The sequence below is a fragment of the Humulus lupulus genome, chromosome 3 (assembly GCF_963169125.1).
Source record: "Humulus lupulus chromosome 3, drHumLupu1.1, whole genome shotgun sequence".
Classification (NCBI taxonomy): Eukaryota; Viridiplantae; Streptophyta; class Magnoliopsida; order Rosales; family Cannabaceae; genus Humulus; species Humulus lupulus.
In genome coordinates, this window is record NC_084795.1 from 284,369,245 (window position 1) to 284,387,853 (window position 18,609).

Genomic DNA, 18,609 nt, shown 5'->3' on the forward strand with positions numbered 1-18,609 from the left:
AATGAAGTTTTTTGTTTGAATTGTTTTTTGGTGTTGGATTTTTATTATTAATATGATTTATTTAAAAGTTTATTATTCCTGTTGAGTATTGATTTTCAAATTTAAATATTTTTTATTCAAATCAGTCTTTAATTAATTATTTTTATTTTTAAAATTAATTCAAATAATATTTTTATTTTTAAAATCAATTTATATTATTTTTTTCAAAAATAATGAGGTGTACCAATCATAATATAACACGTATGTTAGTTTGGTAAATTATTTGTGATTTTAGTCTAAATTTTTTGATCGAAATCGGGTTCTGGGATCTATTTGAACTATTTTTCAAACACACATAGTCTAAAGAACTTATCAAAACACAGGATCCAAACCAAACAGGTATAAAAAAAAAGTGCTCCTTATATTTTACATGATACGAGACAATTTTTTTTCATCCCAAAAATGTTATTATTAATTAAGTAATCACATAATAGTGCAATAAGCATGAACATTGTCATCACTAAAGAGATGAACGGTGTGATCATCGACGGTCTGGTAAGCTTGGTCGGGAAAGTAGCCGCGAACGCCCTCATTGTAGCCATGTCTGTAGTAGTTGTACGACGATGCGTATGTGGAGTCGTCCAAGTATTGGGAGGCGTAGGGATAGTACTCACTGTCGTATGGGAATGGCCAAAACTCAGCCTTTCTTCCTGTTCTTCTCACCACCTTTAACACTTTTCTTTGGTCAACGTATCCACTCACTCTCACCTTTTGCTGATCCATGTCTATTTCCAAGCTATCAACTCCTGCATATAATATAATAATAACTATTATTATTATTATTATTATCTTTAATTACTTCATCAAACTATTAGATTTTAAAAGGCATAATTGTGGCATAAGTACCCAATGTTTGAGTTTTGTACGCGGCATAAACCCAATGTTTATTTTTAGTGGCAAAAGTCAGTAAAACTGTAATTCCGTCAGTCTCATCCGTTAGGAAGATACGTGTCACGTTTTTATTGGTCCAAATCATAATTATTTTAAAAATATTATTGAGTTAGACCAATCACGAAGTGACACGTGTTGGTCCAGTCATCACAAAACGGAACCTAACGGAGGAGGCTGACGGAATTACAGTTTTACTGACTTTTGGTACTTTTGGGTCTATGCCGCGTACAAAACCCAAACATTGGGTACTTATGCCGCAAATATCTCTTTTTAAAATATTTATATATATATACTATTGGTAAATTTTTGAGTGTACTCCTAATATTTTTGGCTCGGAGTATTTTCAGCAAATTTCTTTTTAATGATTATGTATGGGAAATTTGATAAATCATGCTTACATTAGCTTAATATTTAAAATTTGAACCAAAGTTAACTACCATATGAAACAAATACTCATCTTTCATTTAATACCAAAAATACCCCCATACCTTTCCTCTCTATTCTCCATCTTTCTCTCTACCTTTCATTTAATAGCTTAATAATTAAAATTTGAACAAAAGTTAACCACTATTTAGAATGCTGTTTAGATGTTGGATTTGTAGTTTGTTGGTATTTTTTTGTAGTTTTTTGGGTGAAAATCGTGTTCTGTGAAAATCTGCGTTTTTTTTGGGTTCCTTGAGTTTTTTTCGAAATGCCCGATAGTGTCCGATAGAGGCCCGATTCGGGCACGATAGTTGTTGAGTTTCAAGGTTAGGGATGAAGGTCCGATGGAAACCCGATGGTTGCTCGATAGTTTTGGTTACCCGATAGTTGCCCTATCGTGCTAATGTCGTACCATCATCGTACATTTATGGCAAAAACTACAGTATTGCACACTATCGTACCCACTATCGTCCCACTGTCGTACCATCATCGTACCATTGACAAAGTAAGTTAACATTTTGAAACTAACTATTATCGTACTACCATCGTACCTATATCGTCCCACTACAAATTCTAAAATTACGATGTTATAGTAACTACTTAACAAATTCTATCGTACACCTATCGTGCTAATATCGTACCATCATCGTACCCATTATGGAAATAACTACAGTATTGCACACTATCGTACCCACTATCGTAATACTGTCGTACCACCATCCCTAACCTTGACTATCGGGCAACCATCGGGTTGTCATCGGACCTTTATCCCTAACCTTGAAACTCAATAACTATCGTGCCCGAATCGGGCCTCTATCGGACACTATCGGGCATTTCGAAAAAAACTCAAGGAACCAAAAAAAACGCAGGTTTTTACAGAACACGATTTTCACTAAAAAAACAGCAAAAAATACCAACAAACTACAGATCCAACATCTAAACAACATTCTAAATGGTGGTTAACTTTGGTTCAAATTTTAATTATTAAGCTATTAAATGAAAGGTAGAGAGGAAGAGGGAGAATAGAGAGGAAATGTATGAGGGTATTTTTGGTATTAAATGAAAGATGAGCATTTGTATCATATGGTGGTTAACTTTGGTTCAAATTTTAAATATTAAGGTAATGTAAGCATGATTTATCAAATTTCCCTTATGTATATTGTAAGTATTTAGAGCATTTTGCAAATTTTCATAAAATTTCGAATAGTTTACGATACCGAAAATAATGTTCAAACATTTTACCTTCCACTCGCATAAAAAAAAATTAGTTTTGCGTTCAACAACTTATTTTGAACCTAATTTTCGGCATGGTAAATTATTCATAATTTTATGAAAATTTGCAGGATGCTCTAAATAACTACAATGTACACAATCATAAAAAAAATTCGCCGAAAATACTTCATGAGTCAAAAACACCTAAAGTGCACCAGTGTTCCCCTTTTTGGGGGGTGCACCATAGAATTCCCTTCTTTAATTAGTACATCAAACTATTAGATTTTAAAATATTTATATATATATACCATTGGCAAATTTTCAGTTGCACCCCTTAAAAGAGGTACACTGTTGCACTCCTTAGTTTTTGGCTCGGAAAGTATTTTCGGTGAATTTCTTTTTTATGACCTTAGAACATCTTGCAAATTTTAAGAAAATTTCGAATAATTTACAGTACCGAAAATAAAGTTTAAATATGTTACCTTCCACGCGCATAAAAAAATTAGTCACGCGTACAACAACCTATTTTGAACCTAGTTTTAAGCACGGCAAATTATTCGAAATTTTCTGAAAATTTACAAGATACTTTAAATAACTACAAATATACACGGTCATAAAAAAAATTTGTCAAAAATATTTCTCGAGCCAAAAAATTCAGAAAAGCACAAATTTCAAATAATTATAAATAATTTTGTAAATTAGTTAAAAAAAATGATATTTTCTACACAAATTTCGTCAACAATAAATTTAAAGATAAACTGTGTCATACTCACTATCAGGTTAAGATATTATTTTTACTAGTTTATTATAAAATAAAAAATATTGTTTGTAGTTGTTTGAAACTGAGGATCCAAGATGATAATACATAAGAGCAAAATTTATATAGACATATCTATATATATATATAAGAAATAGCTATTTAATTAGCATATTTATATATATATGCATATGATGTCTTGTGCTTTTAACTTATATGCTTTAACTATAGGAACTTTATTGGCCAACGAACTTGATCATGACATTATTATAATTGTGTTCGAAATATTTTATTCCTTGTACACTAAATATATATAATTCTTACATGTATAATTCTTTAATTCTTACACTAAATATTTTAATTGTGTTCTAAATATAATTCTTTAATTCCAATTATTACATGAATATTATATACAAAATAAAAAATAACAATATCATTTTTAGATCACCAGGACTATTTAAGAATCTCACTATATTTAACTATTCTTTTCTTAATCATTAGAAAAACTAAAAGTATCAAACATCACACGAAATAATACTTTATAATTAATTAACGCTATCTTATAGTACTTATTAAATTTAAATATGTAGAATTTGATATTAAATTGCTTCCAGATATACACTCGTATGTATATATATATATATATATATGAAGATTAAGTTATATATATATATATATATATGTATGTATATGATCTTGCCTTGAATCTTTGAAATTGCTCTTCGTATCCTCTTTTCACAACCTTCACAGTCCATATGCACCAACAGCTCAACAATCTGATCCCATACAAAACCAGTACCAGAAAAATATATTAATTACTTATACGTATACAAATACAATACTATACTACTATATATATATATCTCTATGTATAATATAAATATGTATGTATATTGGAAACTCACAGACATGGCATTATTCACTTTTCTCCTCTTAGTCCCCAAGCCAAACATATTGATCATATATATATATCAATATATATAAGACCTGAAACTCTCTGTATATTAATCCTTCTTTCTTCCTTGTTTTCTCTACGTCCAGAAACCACAAAATCTATCTTTCTGTTTCTTTTCTTTTCAGCTAATACATACATACATATATATATATATAACTATATATATACAATAGCTTGGGCTCTCTCTCTATATATATATAGGTCCACGTATAATTATTCAGTTAAATTACCAAAACTTTGGTGTGAGTTAGGCTATATATATGCATGTGATATATATATATATATATATATAAGACAGACTCACTTTCATTAATTTCGACAACATATCGAATAATATTTTCTGTACTTAATAATATTACTAATTAATTTTGATCATATATATGGAGAAAAAAATGAGAGTAGTAGTGTACAGAGAACATGAGAATATTTATTGCAAGTTGAAAAATAATTGGGCTGTCATACGAATCTATACTCGTTTCGATTCCTTTTGGATAAAATCTTAATTAATTAATTATATATATATGTACAAAATAATTTTTATTTATTTTTTTATGTATAATTTTGACTTTAAATGGGCAGAAAATATGTATATGGATATTATGGAGTTTAGATATTTGCCGAATAATAATTGGTTGTATTCGCCTTTAAAAATAAAATGGTTTAGATATTCGATATTCTTAATAAATGAATAAATATTTAAATAAATAAGAAAATATATAAGTATTCTCAAAAGAAAATGACTTATTCCATAATGAAAATGAACGAGACCTATGCATGTTTTTTTTTTTTAATTCAAGCCACTTATATGTTCTATCTCTAGCTTACCCTATATATATATATAGCTTCTTCTAAATATGATAATTTTTTTTTAAATCCTAGCAATTAATAAATAATATAGAGAGATAGAATATAATCCTATAGCAATTTTCAGCATTTACCGAGACTAGGTTAAAAAAAAGTTGTTGCACGTATGACTAATTTTTTTATGCGTGTGAAAGATAATATATTTGAATCTTATTTTCAGCATTGTAAATTATTTAGAATTTTATGAAAATTTACAAAATATTCTAAATAACTATAATATACCATGTCATAAAAAAAATTTGCTGAAAATACTTCTCGAGCAAAAAACACAAAAAAATGCAACGGTATGCCACTTTTAAGAAGTGCACCCGAGAATTTGCCTAAGCAAAATACAAGAGGATATATAATTGAAATATATATATATATATATATATATATATTTATATAATGATAGTTATAAAAAAATAAAGAGAAAAAATAAATATTCCAAGTGGCTCCGGCACTGATGATGGTGTAGAAAATATTTCGAGTAGATATTGTTATGTAGTTGGTTCTTAATAAAAGACACAAAGTATAAAAATTGATTTATAAGATACACAAATACCAATTGTTCACCTTTTTAAGTTAAGAAATGTTTTTGAAGTAATTTGATTGAGTGTTGAGTGTTGTATTAAAGAATTGAATCATGTTTGTTAATTTAATGTATATTCTTTAGCACTTAAAACCATCATGATATCTACTACCCATAGTACATTTGTTGATATATATGGGACAATGAATATTTTCTTCTTTTTCTTTTTCATTTTTTGCTTTATATTCGTATTAATTGGTGGCAACACGTGCAATAATTTTTTGAAGGGCTAGTTTTGTTAATTAGGGAATATATTACATATATTTTGGGAAAAGCATATATACAATAGCATGTAATGTTTGGATGTGATGATTTTGTAAGAACCCTATTGGAAATGGAACCATTTTGAGGGCATATGCTTCCATAGCTTTTCACTTCAACCACAAACCAAACCATTTATTTATTATAAAAAAGAAGCATTTTTATTATTATTAATTAAGTCTTTGGTTATTTAGGACTTTTGCATCTCGGTCTAAGACTTGTACATTATTGAACCCCTTGATTTCTTTTTGCGGTTAAAAATTCTCTTCGAATTGTTCATAGTACGAGGGCTAATAGAATGAGACTTCTGTCCAATTTTGTCTGATGTGACTAACGGAATGCTGATGTGGCTCTTTAGCCGTTCAAAAAACCAATTTTCTTAATAAAAAATAATTAATTTATTAAGAAAATGTAAACACAACTTTTTTGATAAATAAACGAAAATTTAGTTTTAATGTAATGTATCTTAAAATTACTTTGTTATCTTAAAAACTTTAGTTGATGTTTTATTTATTAATTTTTATTAAGAAAATGAATTTTTTGAAATTTTAAATTACATGTGGCATTGACACATCATCGACCAAAGAGCAACATCAACATTTCGTTAGCCACATTAGACAAAATTAGACAAAAGTCCCATTTTTACAACACTGTCAATAGTTCGGGGGAAATTTTCAATAGCCAGAAAAAATCAGGGGGCACGATAATGTATAGGTCATAATTCAGGACAAAAATCCTAAATAACCTAAGCCTTTTGTAATGTTATTATTCAGTTATATGTAAACTAATTTGGTGGATTATTTAAGGTTTAATCTATCCCCTTTTTAATGTTAGATTGATAATTATTAATTAAGATACTATGTTTGAAGTTTGGAAAATGTGAAGGAATTTAAGAGCATGCTCTAAGGCACCCTAATGTGCCCAACACCCTAGGACATGACATATGACCATCAATACAATTTTGTAGCCGTTCAACGTATTTCAATTTCAATTAATTTAAATTAAATATGTGATATCTGATATTTATTATTTACACAAATAGCGACACAAGATGTAAGGTGTTGGGCACCTTATGATGTTCTATAACATTTCTCCTAATTTAAACTTATTACATTTTGTTCGAGTTTATGGCTACATCCTACCTGTTTATGCGGATGATAAATTACTTTTGAATATTGTTATAAGGCAACACACCGATGATGCGACATACAATGAAGGGTATAATTTAATATCGCATCTCATATATTTTATTATAACTTTAAATATATAAGATTCGATGTAAAAATGTATTCATCCATATGCGACATCATATGGTATTCGACATCATATAGAATATAGCAACACTCTTTACTTTTTTTGCAATGATTTTATCTATATATGTTTAGTTTTAAACTACACAAAAATTTCAAAATAGCCTTTGGGCAGAATGTCAGTTGAGCCCAAGTCTTATAGTTTTTCTTTAGCATTATGATTAGTGTTGGGATTCCCTAATTAACACCAACTTCTATCCCTTCACAAAGAACAAAAACAAGTATCAAGAAAAATCTCAACTTGTAACTAAACATCAAACACAAGATTTGTTGTCTAGGTTCAAGCACAACATATGGCTTATGTCCCTGTAAAATCCATATTTGGCAATTTAAGATTTGACAAAGGTTTTTGAAGCAAGAACAAAAAAGTAAAACACTCTCACTCACGCAATCAAAGTGAAGAGCATTGGAAATTACTAACTTGAACAAGGTTTACAACCTTTTGTCCAAAATATTATTTCCCCCTATCTCAAGCACTAAGGGAATCTCTCGATATTGGAAATAGCTCTCTAGAATAATCAAGTTTTTGGTGTATTTTTAGCCAAGTGCTCTAGTGGATAGAAATAGAGTTGTCTTACAATTGAGCATTAGGCTTTTATTTATAGATTTTTGAGATACCCTTTGAATTTCAAATTCCACCAACCCCCATGACTATTACCAATGTTTAATTGGATGTATATGGAATTAAAATAGAGATTTGAGAGTTACTTGGGATGTGAGAACCATTCAAATTGGAAAAAACTCAAAACAAAAAAAATTGGTTGTTAGCCTCACTAGCTGCGACCAGGACTATCAGTGGCCGCAGCCATTGGCCTCTGTCCCCCAAGCTGTTGCCAGGGAATGTCAGTGTCCGTAGCCACTGGCTATTTTAAGCACAAAATGTCATTTTTTAAAAACGTTCAAAAACATCCCAAATCATTTCTCACATGATTTGGTAACTTCCAAACACCTAATGAGAGTTAAAAACATATCTCCAACAACCATATTTCATGATGGCTTTGTGAAATCCAATATCAAATGTGTAACATACAATTTACACATTATTGGATAATATTTGGGAGTTACAAATTTGTAACTAATTTTGTAACTCCAAAATATGTCACATTTTGGCACACACATGTGTCCAATTTTGTGACTCTCAATAATATGTTACAAGGTGTAACAAATCAAATGTGTGTGACAAATCATATTTTATCACATTATTTAATCTAGCATTATATTATATGAAATAATATAGCATTCCCCCACTAGATTATATAATCATTTTTTGTAACACTTATTTAATCAATCAAACATTATATTAAAATATAATATTCTCCTACTTGATTAAATAATCACTCTCTATAGAATCCTTTGCATTTGTGCATAAAGTAAAATGTCTTTTGACTTGAATTTTACCTTAGTGTAATTGTCACAAAGATTGTTGAATTTTCGATTGTCGAACCATTGAAACACTATCCCTTAATAACACACACACCTTTGCTATGTTCACTTGAGACCTCAATGTCTCGCTTTTGCACCGTTAATGGCTATGTGCACATTCCATTCATAAACTTTTCTTGAGAGTGACTCCCAATTCTCATGAGGGGTGGCACCACCCCTAAGTCTATATAGGTAGAACTCTTACAGTATTTTGTTAACGTAAAATACTTGTCTTTTCAAGATCGAGTTCTATTAAAAAACCTTTTGGTTTTAACCCTCATTTTGGTAACATACTAGTACTCATATCTCAGATGAGACAAAATTTGAGTATAACTACTATTCACTTGATTGACTTGTTATTACCTATTGAACCTAATCTAGTTTGGTTACTAGTATTAAGATAGGTTACCATTAATCGTGAATCTCTTGAGGGAGTCTAAGTCCCACCCCTTGAGATGTGGAAATGATTCCATTTGAGTTATTTCTTTTCTCATGCATGCATACTTAAACACTCATAATTTTATTCAAACTTTGTTGCTAGCCATAGTTTGATTAAAATAGTTACTCGTTTAAAATAGTGATTTTGACCATAGTCAACACCCTCACTATTTTATAGTTCAATATCCAAGATAAACATTTTAATATTAATTCTAGAAACCTATTTGTTTCTAAAATTCTCCTTTATGTTTTAAATTGATTCCTTATTGAATCAAAATATTACAAAACAATAACTTTAGACACCAAACATGTCTATATTTGTCTATTCTATACACATATAGCCAATGTAATTTAGAATGTGAAATTCCAAATCACCTATTTGATAGGATGACCAAATTAATCAATTATCATCAACAAAACAAATTGATTAACTCTAGAGCATCATCCCCACATTTCTCACATAGTAATAATAAAATATCACTTTAAAATAGAAATCTTTTCATTTCTATTAAGTTCTTTATCCTCCAAGATAAAGCTAGACTTCTAATTCTCAAAATTCATCATGAATCTTCTAAGCCACATGATAAACTCTCAATAGATCAAGATAAAAATTTCAATGTTTATCTTGATTTATTTACTTGCTAAAGCAAGACACACTTCTTTCAAAGCAACTTTCACATAGTTTATTTCTTTTATGTATTTCACAAAATAAAAACGTGAACACAAATGTAATGTGAGAATCTATCAAACAAATATAATCACATTATGGAATAATAAGTCTACACTCTTACCTATTATTTTAACAAGTTCATTTTGAAACTTTGTTAATATCTCACAAAAATATCTTATAGCAAAATAAAGAATTATCATATAATAATACTTTAATTTTATTGATAGCTTTCAAGAGTACAAGCTTTATCACATAAAAATAATCATTTCCCAACAAGGCACATAAACATGGTAATCATGTTAGGATCTCTTCTTCCTATTCTATAACATTTACCTCATTCTCATAAGGGTCCTTATGGTACCTACACACTCTAGCATAGTACCCAGATTTTCCACAAACAAAACAATGACCTCTCACATCTTTGAATTGCCTATGATCTTTCTTTGGACCTAAAGGGTTCCCACTACCCTTTTTGTTGTTGTTGCCCTTGGGATGCTTGTGTGAAACCGCATTGGCCTTGGAAGTCTCATCTTTAGACTCATTCACATCCTTGTCTCTTATTTTTTACTCCTCTTCAATTCTAATGTGTTTTTGGATCTCTTCCAAAGTGTAATCCTCATTCTTATGGATGATTATTTTCCTATAGCTCCTCCAAGTTGGTGGTAATTTTGCTACTATTGCACCAACTTGAAAGGCCTCAGGAAGCTCAATCTTGAGAACTTTCAACTTGTTCACAATCACTTGTAACTCATGAATTTGAGGTAATAGATTTTTCTCATCAATGAAAGAAAATTCAAAATATTGAGAAATTAAGAAATTTCTTGTACCTTCTTCCTCGGCCTTGTACTTACTCTCCAAGGCATCCCAAATCTCCTTCGCGGATTTGGTATTGGTATAAATGTCATATAGCCTATCAGATAAAGCATTAAGGATATGACCCCTACAAAGAAAGTTGTCCTCTTCTCTCTTCCTTCTTTTCTCCACCACCTCGGGAGTGTCTTTGTCGAATGGCTTGGCTAGAGGTGCCAAGGATGACTCAATGATGTAGGCTATCTTGAGTGTTGTCAAAATGAATTTCACCTTGCCTTGTCACCTAGTGAAATTGGACCCATCAAACCTATCCAACCTCACTAGGTCTTGGTTCATGATCTTGATGGTCTCACCTTCCATTGAAACAAAAAGGGTTAAGCTTTTGGATGTTAGAAATATTTGTATTGTCTCAATGGAAAATAAGAAATATTATTACAACTCTATGCAAAATAATACAAAAATACAATGATTGATTAAATAAGATTACAACTCAATCTCAAAATATAAATAGATATAGAAAAGAAATAGAAGAAGAGAATGATAAGGAGTACAACTCTAAAACAAAAGATACAAATAAATATGTAAAGATAAAATAGAAGAATAGAAGATAAAAGCAATGGCAGAAGAAATAACAAGAACAAAAAAGTAAAACACTCTCACTCACACAACCAAAGTAAAGATCATTGAGGATCACCAACTTGAACAAGGTTTACAACCTTTGCCCACAAGCATATTTCCCTCCATCTCAAGCACTAAGGGATTCTCTCGATATTGAAAATAACTCTTTAGAATAATTAAGCTTTTGGTGTATTTCTAGCCAAGTGCTCTAGTGATAGAAATAGAGTTGTTTTACAAGTGAGCATTAGACTTCTATTTATAGAATTTTGAGATACCATTTGAATTTCAAATTCCACCAGCTTCCATGACTGTTACCAATGTTTAATTGGATGTTTATGAAATTAAAATAGAGATTTGAGAATTACTTGGGATGTTAGAACCGTTCAAATTGAAAAAAACAGAAAAAAAAATTGGTTGTCAACCTCACTGGCCGCGCCCAGGACTATTAGTGGCCACAGTCACTGGCCTCTGTCCCCCAAGCCATGGCCAGGGAATGTTAGTGGTCGTGACCACATGCTATTTTCAGTACAAAATGTCATTTTTAAAAAACGTTCCAAGATGTCCCAAATTTTTTGCCATATGATTTTGTAACCTCCAAACACCTAATGGGAGTTAAAAACATATCTCCAACAGCCATATTTCATAATGACTTTGCGAAATCCAATCTCAAATGTGTAACATACAATCTACATATTATTGGGTAATATTTGGGAGTTACAAATTTGTAACTGATTTTGTAACTCCAAAATATGTCAAATTTTGGCACACACATGTGTCTAATTTTGCGACACTCAATAATAAGATACAAAGTGTGACAAATCATATTTTGTCACATTATTTAATCAAACATTATATTATATAAAATAATATAACATGGTCTAATTTTTGTCATGTGTCACTAATGTTCTACGAGTAATGATATGTGAACCAAAAACATACACTCAAATATTGAGTCTCAAATTTAACAAATATGATTGCCAAAACTAAACTAACACGTCACTATATATGCATATTTTGGGTACAAATATGATTACTCGTATTCTATATACGGTATACGTTTTTCCAAGAAAGAGTAGACATATTTTTCTATGGTCAATAATTTGGAGATTCATGGTAACCGTCATATATTGTTAACTTAGTATCTGTTTCACGTTTAATTACCAAAATTTCTTATAGGTGTGCAAGAAATCTTTGAATAAAAGGAAAATATCCAAAAAACAAGAGCAACTCATATCTCTTTCTAGAATTAAATAGTAATGACACCAAAATTTCTAGGTGGATGGGTGTTCTTATTTTTTAGGGTTTATACATTTTTAGACCCTGTGTTTTGCCTCATTATCTGTTTGGACCATGTGTTTTGATAAATTATTTTTTGGACCCTGTGTTTTGTAAAATGGTTCAAATAGGCCCCTAAACCTGATTTTGATGAACAAAAAATTGAGTATAACAACACAATTCTTAGGCAGAATGACTGTATTTTTGTTTTGAGTTGTTAGTTTGATGAATTTTTTGTGATTTTAGTTCAAAAAACTTTGATCAAAATCGGGTTTAGGGGTCTATTTGAACTATTTTAGAAAACACAAGGTCCAAAAAGTAATTTGTCAAAACACATGGTCCAAACAGATAATGAGACAAAACACAGGGTCTAAAAAAGTATAAACCCTATTTTTTATTTATTAATATTTTGTTTAGGGGAGTTATATTTGTGTGGACAAATAAATACATTCCAAACTAGTTATACCTTAATAGAAAGAGTATATTTATGTATAATTATACCTCATGTATTTTTTTTGATTGAAATGGAGACCAAGTTGATATATAAAAGAATTAAAAAAGACAATAATCTCAATACCAAGTAGAATTTCTTCTAACCAAATAATCTCGAACTCTATTTATTGTACTTATAGTGGCTAATCCAAAAAGCAACATTTTGAAAGATAAATAACAAGCATACCTCTAATAGCAAGGAATTATTGAGATACTAAAAAGATCATAAAAATACAATTTTAGTACCTCCAAAACATCTAAAGAAGAGAAGCTAAGAAACAACAATGTAAAACTTCATCTACTATATATGTTAGGGGTGTTCGTGGTGCGGTTTTTCTCTAATTTTTTGGATCGTACTGTATATGCGGTTTGAACAATTTTCCAAACTGCAACCCGCACCGCATAGACCTCAAACCGCACCGCAAAAATGCGGTGTGGTGCGGTGTGTGACGTGCTGCGTCATGGCACATCTCCAGGGGGCCATTTTGTATGTATGAGCATGCCTTGGTGCTTGATCATTAGTCAAGTCTTGCACCAAGTAACCTCAGGGGTAGGGAATGACACTTTTGTAATTATGCATATGTCTCCCAGACAAAAATCATATATGTTCCTGGGAAGACTTCATTTGCTTAGAATGCTCCTTAGGGGGGGGTGACCTGGTGACTTAAGGAAGCACCATGGCCACCAGCAGATAGAGGCTTAAGCTGTGTACTCCCTTGCCCTATCAATGCCTTATATGAATAAAATGATGCTTTGTCATGTCCATTTGTGTATGCATTCTTCATAGTCTGTGTGTTGCTTGTTTGTTACCTTCGTTGGGCCATTGCGTGCCACTTGAATGTGTTGTTTGCTCTGATTGTTGTGTGGGATGTTGCCTCTGGATAGCTTGCCTCGTGTTTGCTCCCGCTTCTTAATTGCCCTTACTTGTGTGAGACTTGTAACGTGGCTAACCATTGAGTTTGCTTGCCGCAGGTGTGAATTCTAGGCTGACTTGCTAGTTAAAAGTGCTAACAAGTGCCGCACGTTCCGCCCATTCGAGTATCGAAGTTGGCGGCCCGTGACACGGTGCGGTGCGGTTTTGGCGGTTTATACCTATCACCAAATAATTTAACAATTAAATATTATAATTAAGAAAGATTCATAATAAATCTTATAACCATAGAGTGTTTAACAAAATAATTAAATATACAACAAGTTAATAAACTTTAAGCAAAATAATAAAAATATAACAAACTAATAACAAATAAAAAAAAGTAATATAAAAGTAAATATTATTTTAATTAAGGAGGAATATCTTTAGATTGAAATAGAATATGTGTTGGCATCCTATGAAACATTATATTTCTTTTAGATATTGTGTATATTATATTATACTATACAAATATTCATGCATTAAGTTTAAATGTAGTAAAATTGAAAAAAAAAAAAAAAAGTTAATATATATATAATGATGCGGTGCGGTGTGGTTTGAACCGCATTTATAAAATTTTAAACCGCAAACTGCACCGCACCACGCGGTTTGGCAAAAATACAAATCGCTACCGCACCACGAAGGGTTTTAATACCGCAAATTGCAGTGCGGTGTGGTACAGTGTAAGCGGTTTATGTGGTGTTGGCGGTTTTATGAACACCACTAATATATGTATAAAAGCATTAGTAGCTAAGGCCATCTCCAATCCCACTCCATTACGGCAATATATGACGTGGAGAGTACAAATCTCTCTCCAACCCAACTCCAAATGTATATGCATTTACCAGTTGATGAACAGTGACACGGCATATATGCCGTGCACTGTTCACACGGTATATATATATATTTTTTTTATTAAAATAAACATATTTATATCATATATATATTTATATATATAAACATGTGAGTATTATTTGGGTTTATATTTTATGTTGGGTTTTTTAAATTATAAATACACATATAATTTAATTTTTTAAATAAAATTTCAAATATTTCATAATTAATTTTTTATATAATTTATTTTAATTTGTGTGAAAATTCTTACTCTACACTATAAGAAAATAAAATTAACATTGAAATTGATTAAATATACAAAAGATAATTAAAATATTTCAAACTTACATTCTAATATTAAAATCAAATACACCAAACATAAAATGGAAAACAATATAAATATATATATATAGAACACAAGACAAACTAAGACATACTTCTAATAATTTTAAAAATTATTCCCAGTTCCGCCAAGATAGTCATAATATTGACTATAATCTTGTGAAGGATTTTGAGATCGTTGATGTTCATCTTCAGCTCCTTCTCTGTGTTCTTCTTCATATTGAGATCTTTGGAACTGAGATGCTCGATATTGAGATCCTTCTCCTTGTTCTCCATGTTCGGATGTTTGTGCTCTTGATCTATAAATTTTTCTCCTTTCGCTTTGAATAAATTGGCGAAACTCTGGATCGGATATAGAATTCATATCCATAAATAAAATTTTATTCTCTTCTCTCATTCTAGCCACATCAACCTTTTGTCTCAGAAGTTCATTTCTTTCAAAGTTACCCTTTTCTATAACGTTAACAAGTTTTTGACTTTGTTCCATTAATTTCTTAAATTGTTCATCACTTTTTTGTTTTCCTTTTGCTTTTTTCACACCGATAGGTCTTTTAGATAAATTAATAGGAACTTCCTCCTCATTCATATTAAGATCAAATGAACTCATACCGGTGGGTGCTGATGTCGGTGATTCGAAGCCAGAAGAACAAGATTGGGGGGAATTGAAACTACGACGTTGTTGTTGGAATCTAGCTGGTGAATTGGTGTTGTCATTTGTAAATTTCTCACAATCTTTAAGAATAGACCACACATGAGCAAATTTGAACCCTCTTATGTACTTTGGATCTTGTGCTAATAGCATCTTCGCTTGATTTAACTATTGAATAATAAATAAATATTGTCAATAAAATTAAAAATAAGTTACTAACTAAAAATAAACTATAACAATATATACTCACAATATCTTCTTGAGAAGCACCACTTGGATTTTTATTTTCAATTTGGTTGACGCATCCCCTCAATTTTGAAATTGCCGCAAGAATGGTCGTCATTCGAGTTTGCAAAGATCTTCTCGGTCGAGGTTGACTACTAAACTGCCCAGAGTGATATGCTAATTCAACTCTTGCCCACATCTGATCTCTGGATTGGTTAATTCCTATGATTGGATTTTGAGAAATGTCAAGATACACATGACACAAGTGCACATCTTCTTCAATTGAGTATGAAGAAGTTCGAATTGAAGTCATTTTGAAAGAGAAAGAAGTTGGTTTAGAACTATGTTGAAGAGGTGTGGTCATCTTATGTGAAAAATATGTCATTATATAGGGATGTTGAAGGTAGATTTCTTAAGACAAAATAATTTGAAATCTGAAGACAAAATACGATGTGACAATACAATGCTACGGGTATCTTTTCTGAAGACAAAATATGATGTGACAATACAATGCTACGGGTATCTTTTCTTAAGACAAAATAATTTGAAATCTGAAGACAAAATATGATGTGACAATACAATGCTACAGGTATCTTTTCTTAAGACAAAATAATTTGAAATCTGAAGACAAAATACGATGTGACAATACAATGCTACGGGTATCTTTTCTGAAGACAAAATATGATGTGACAATACAATGCTACGGGTATCTTTTCTGAAGACAAAATATGATGTGACAATACAATGCTACGGGTATCTTTTCTTAAGACAAAATAATTTGAAATCTGAAGACAAAATACGATGTGACAATACAATGCTACGGGTATCTTTTCTGAAGACAAAATATGATGTGACAATACAATGCTACGGGTATCTTTTCTTAAGACAAAATAATTTGAAATCTGAAGACAAAATATGATGTGACAATACAATGCTACGGGTATCTTTTCTTAAGACAAAATAATTTGAAATCTGAAGACAAAATACGATGTGACAATACAATGTTATGAGTATCTTTTCTTAAGACAAAATAATTTGAAATCTGAAGATAGTGAATATCTACACTATAAAACATTGGCTTAATGTAGACCAACTACACATACGACTAAAGATGAATTCTCATTATGGTAGTTCATCTTATTTGGCATCGTCTTCTTCTTCTTCAGATGATGATGATTATTATGATGATCTAGAAAAACAAGTGGTATGTCAAATTACTGCTAACAACAATTTTTGCATCGCTCAACATCAAAATAACGAAGGGTCACACAGGGGCTCAATTCCTGGTCATATAGTAGTCAACCGTGACCGAGAAAATGCTGATCGCAATCTCTTCAACGACTATTTTGCAGAGAACCCTCGATTTTCTGCCTCGATGTTTCGCCGAAGATTCCGAATGGGTCGTGCTTTATTCCTTCATATTTATGATGTTGTACAAAGGCATGACAATTACTTCGTCCAACGAAGAGATGGACTCGGTAAGCTTGGGTTATCGGGTCTACAAAAAGTAACAGCCGTATTTCGAATGTTGGCATATGGTGTACCGGCAGATGCTACCGACCAGTACATCAAAATAGGAGAATCTACTGCTTTGGAAAGTTTGAAACGATTTTGTCGTGCTGTTGTCGAGGTCTTTGGAGCCCGCTATCTCCGATCACCTAACGCTGATGATGTTGCAAGGCTACTACACATTGGTGAAAGTCGAGGTTTTCCAGGAATGTTGGGTAGTTTAGATTGTATGCATTGGAAATGGAAAAATTGTCCTACGGCTTGGGGAGGACAATACGCTGGTCGTAGTGGATCTCCGACTATTATTCTTGAAGCTGTAGCTGACTATGATCTTTGGATATGGCATGCATATTTTGGTCTACCTGGATCTAACAATGATATTAACGTGTTGGAGGCGTCCCATCTTTTTGCTGATCTTGCTGCGGGTGTTTCTCCACCCGCTAATTATGTCATTAAAGGGAAAGAGTATAATATGGGTTATTATTTAGCTGACGGTATATATCCAAAATGGTCTACTATCGTTCAAACCATTCGTGAGCCACGTGACCCGAAGAAACAATTTTTTGCTCGAAAACAAGAAGCATGTAGAAAAGATGTAGAACGTGCGTTTGGAGTATTACAATCAAGATTTGCCATTGTGGCAGGACCATCGCGTCTATGGAATAAGAGGATATTACATGATATAATGACTTCATGTATTATTATGCATAATATGATAATAGAAGATGAACGTGACTTTAATGCACCCATTGAAGAACGGTTCGAAGTGCCAGATCCAGAAGTTGAGATGGTGGGTAATGACGATGCTCGATTTCAAGAATTTCTAGCTCGACATAGAAAAATCAAAGATAAGGATGCTCACATTGCACTTCGAAATGCATTAATTGAACACTTGTGGGACGAATATAGTATCGGAAAATTAGTTTAATTTAATTAATATTTCAAGAGTGTGTTATGTTTTAGGGTTAATTGAATATATTTTATTTTAGTAGTGTAATATTTAAATAGGAAAATGTAATGTGTTATTATAATTTTCAAGTTTTAATATTTATGAAATAAGTTTCATGTAATTAATAATGACATTTTTACTTAATTGATTAATTAAATAAATAAATGATAAAATAATAAAATA

At 31.1% G+C, this 18,609-nt stretch overlaps 3 protein-coding genes across 4 annotated transcripts; 1 reads left to right on the forward strand and 2 right to left on the reverse strand.

Annotated features, from left to right (window-relative positions):
• Positions 1-295: 295 nt before the first annotated feature.
• On the reverse strand, positions 296-4,535 carry LOC133824862 (heavy metal-associated isoprenylated plant protein 45). Of its 2 annotated transcripts, none has more exons than XM_062257869.1 (3): positions 4,232-4,535; positions 4,023-4,098; positions 296-785 (listed from the first exon to the last, which is right to left on the reverse strand). In XM_062257869.1, exons 2-3 carry the CDS (start codon positions 4,075-4,077, stop codon positions 463-465), a joined length of 378 nt encoding a protein of 125 aa, XP_062113853.1. In that variant the 5' UTR covers positions 4,078-4,098; positions 4,232-4,535; the 3' UTR covers positions 296-462. The 2 variants fall into 2 exon arrangements, with proteins under 2 accessions (XP_062113853.1, XP_062113852.1); XM_062257868.1 differs by having other exon boundaries at positions 297-785; positions 4,228-4,535.
• A 10,665-nt stretch (positions 4,536-15,200) lies between these two features.
• Positions 15,201-16,487, reverse strand: LOC133821718 (uncharacterized). Its single transcript, XM_062253868.1, has 2 exons — positions 15,994-16,487; positions 15,201-15,911 (listed from the first exon to the last, which is right to left on the reverse strand). Exons 1-2 carry the CDS (start codon positions 16,351-16,353, stop codon positions 15,201-15,203), a joined length of 1,071 nt encoding a protein of 356 aa, XP_062109852.1. The 5' UTR covers positions 16,354-16,487.
• A 245-nt stretch (positions 16,488-16,732) lies between these two features.
• On the forward strand, positions 16,733-18,405 carry LOC133825869 (uncharacterized). The gene has a single exon (XM_062258761.1). The coding sequence runs from the start codon at positions 17,080-17,082 to the stop codon at positions 18,403-18,405; it is 1,326 nt and encodes a 441-aa protein (XP_062114745.1). The 5' UTR covers positions 16,733-17,079.
• Positions 18,406-18,609: the final 204 nt, after the last annotated feature.

Coding starts and splice junctions, on each gene's coding strand:
- LOC133824862 (XM_062257868.1), bottom strand. CDS start 4,284: ATGATCAATATGTTTGGCTTGGGGACTAAGAGGAGAAAAGTGAATAAT. Junction 4,099..4,227: donor AAGTGAATAATGCCATGTCT/GTGAGTTTCCAA, acceptor GTATGGGATCAG/ATTGTTGAGCTGTTGGTGCA. Junction 786..4,022: donor AGCAATTTCAAAGATTCAAG/GCAAGATCATAT, acceptor TATTATATGCAG/GAGTTGATAGCTTGGAAATA.
- LOC133825869 (XM_062258761.1), top strand. CDS start 17,080: ATGAATTCTCATTATGGTAGTTCATCTTATTTGGCATCGTCTTCTTCT.
- LOC133821718 (XM_062253868.1), bottom strand. CDS start 16,353: ATGACATATTTTTCACATAAGATGACCACACCTCTTCAACATAGTTCT. Junction 15,912..15,993: donor GTGCTTCTCAAGAAGATATT/GTGAGTATATAT, acceptor ATTATTCAATAG/TTAAATCAAGCGAAGATGCT.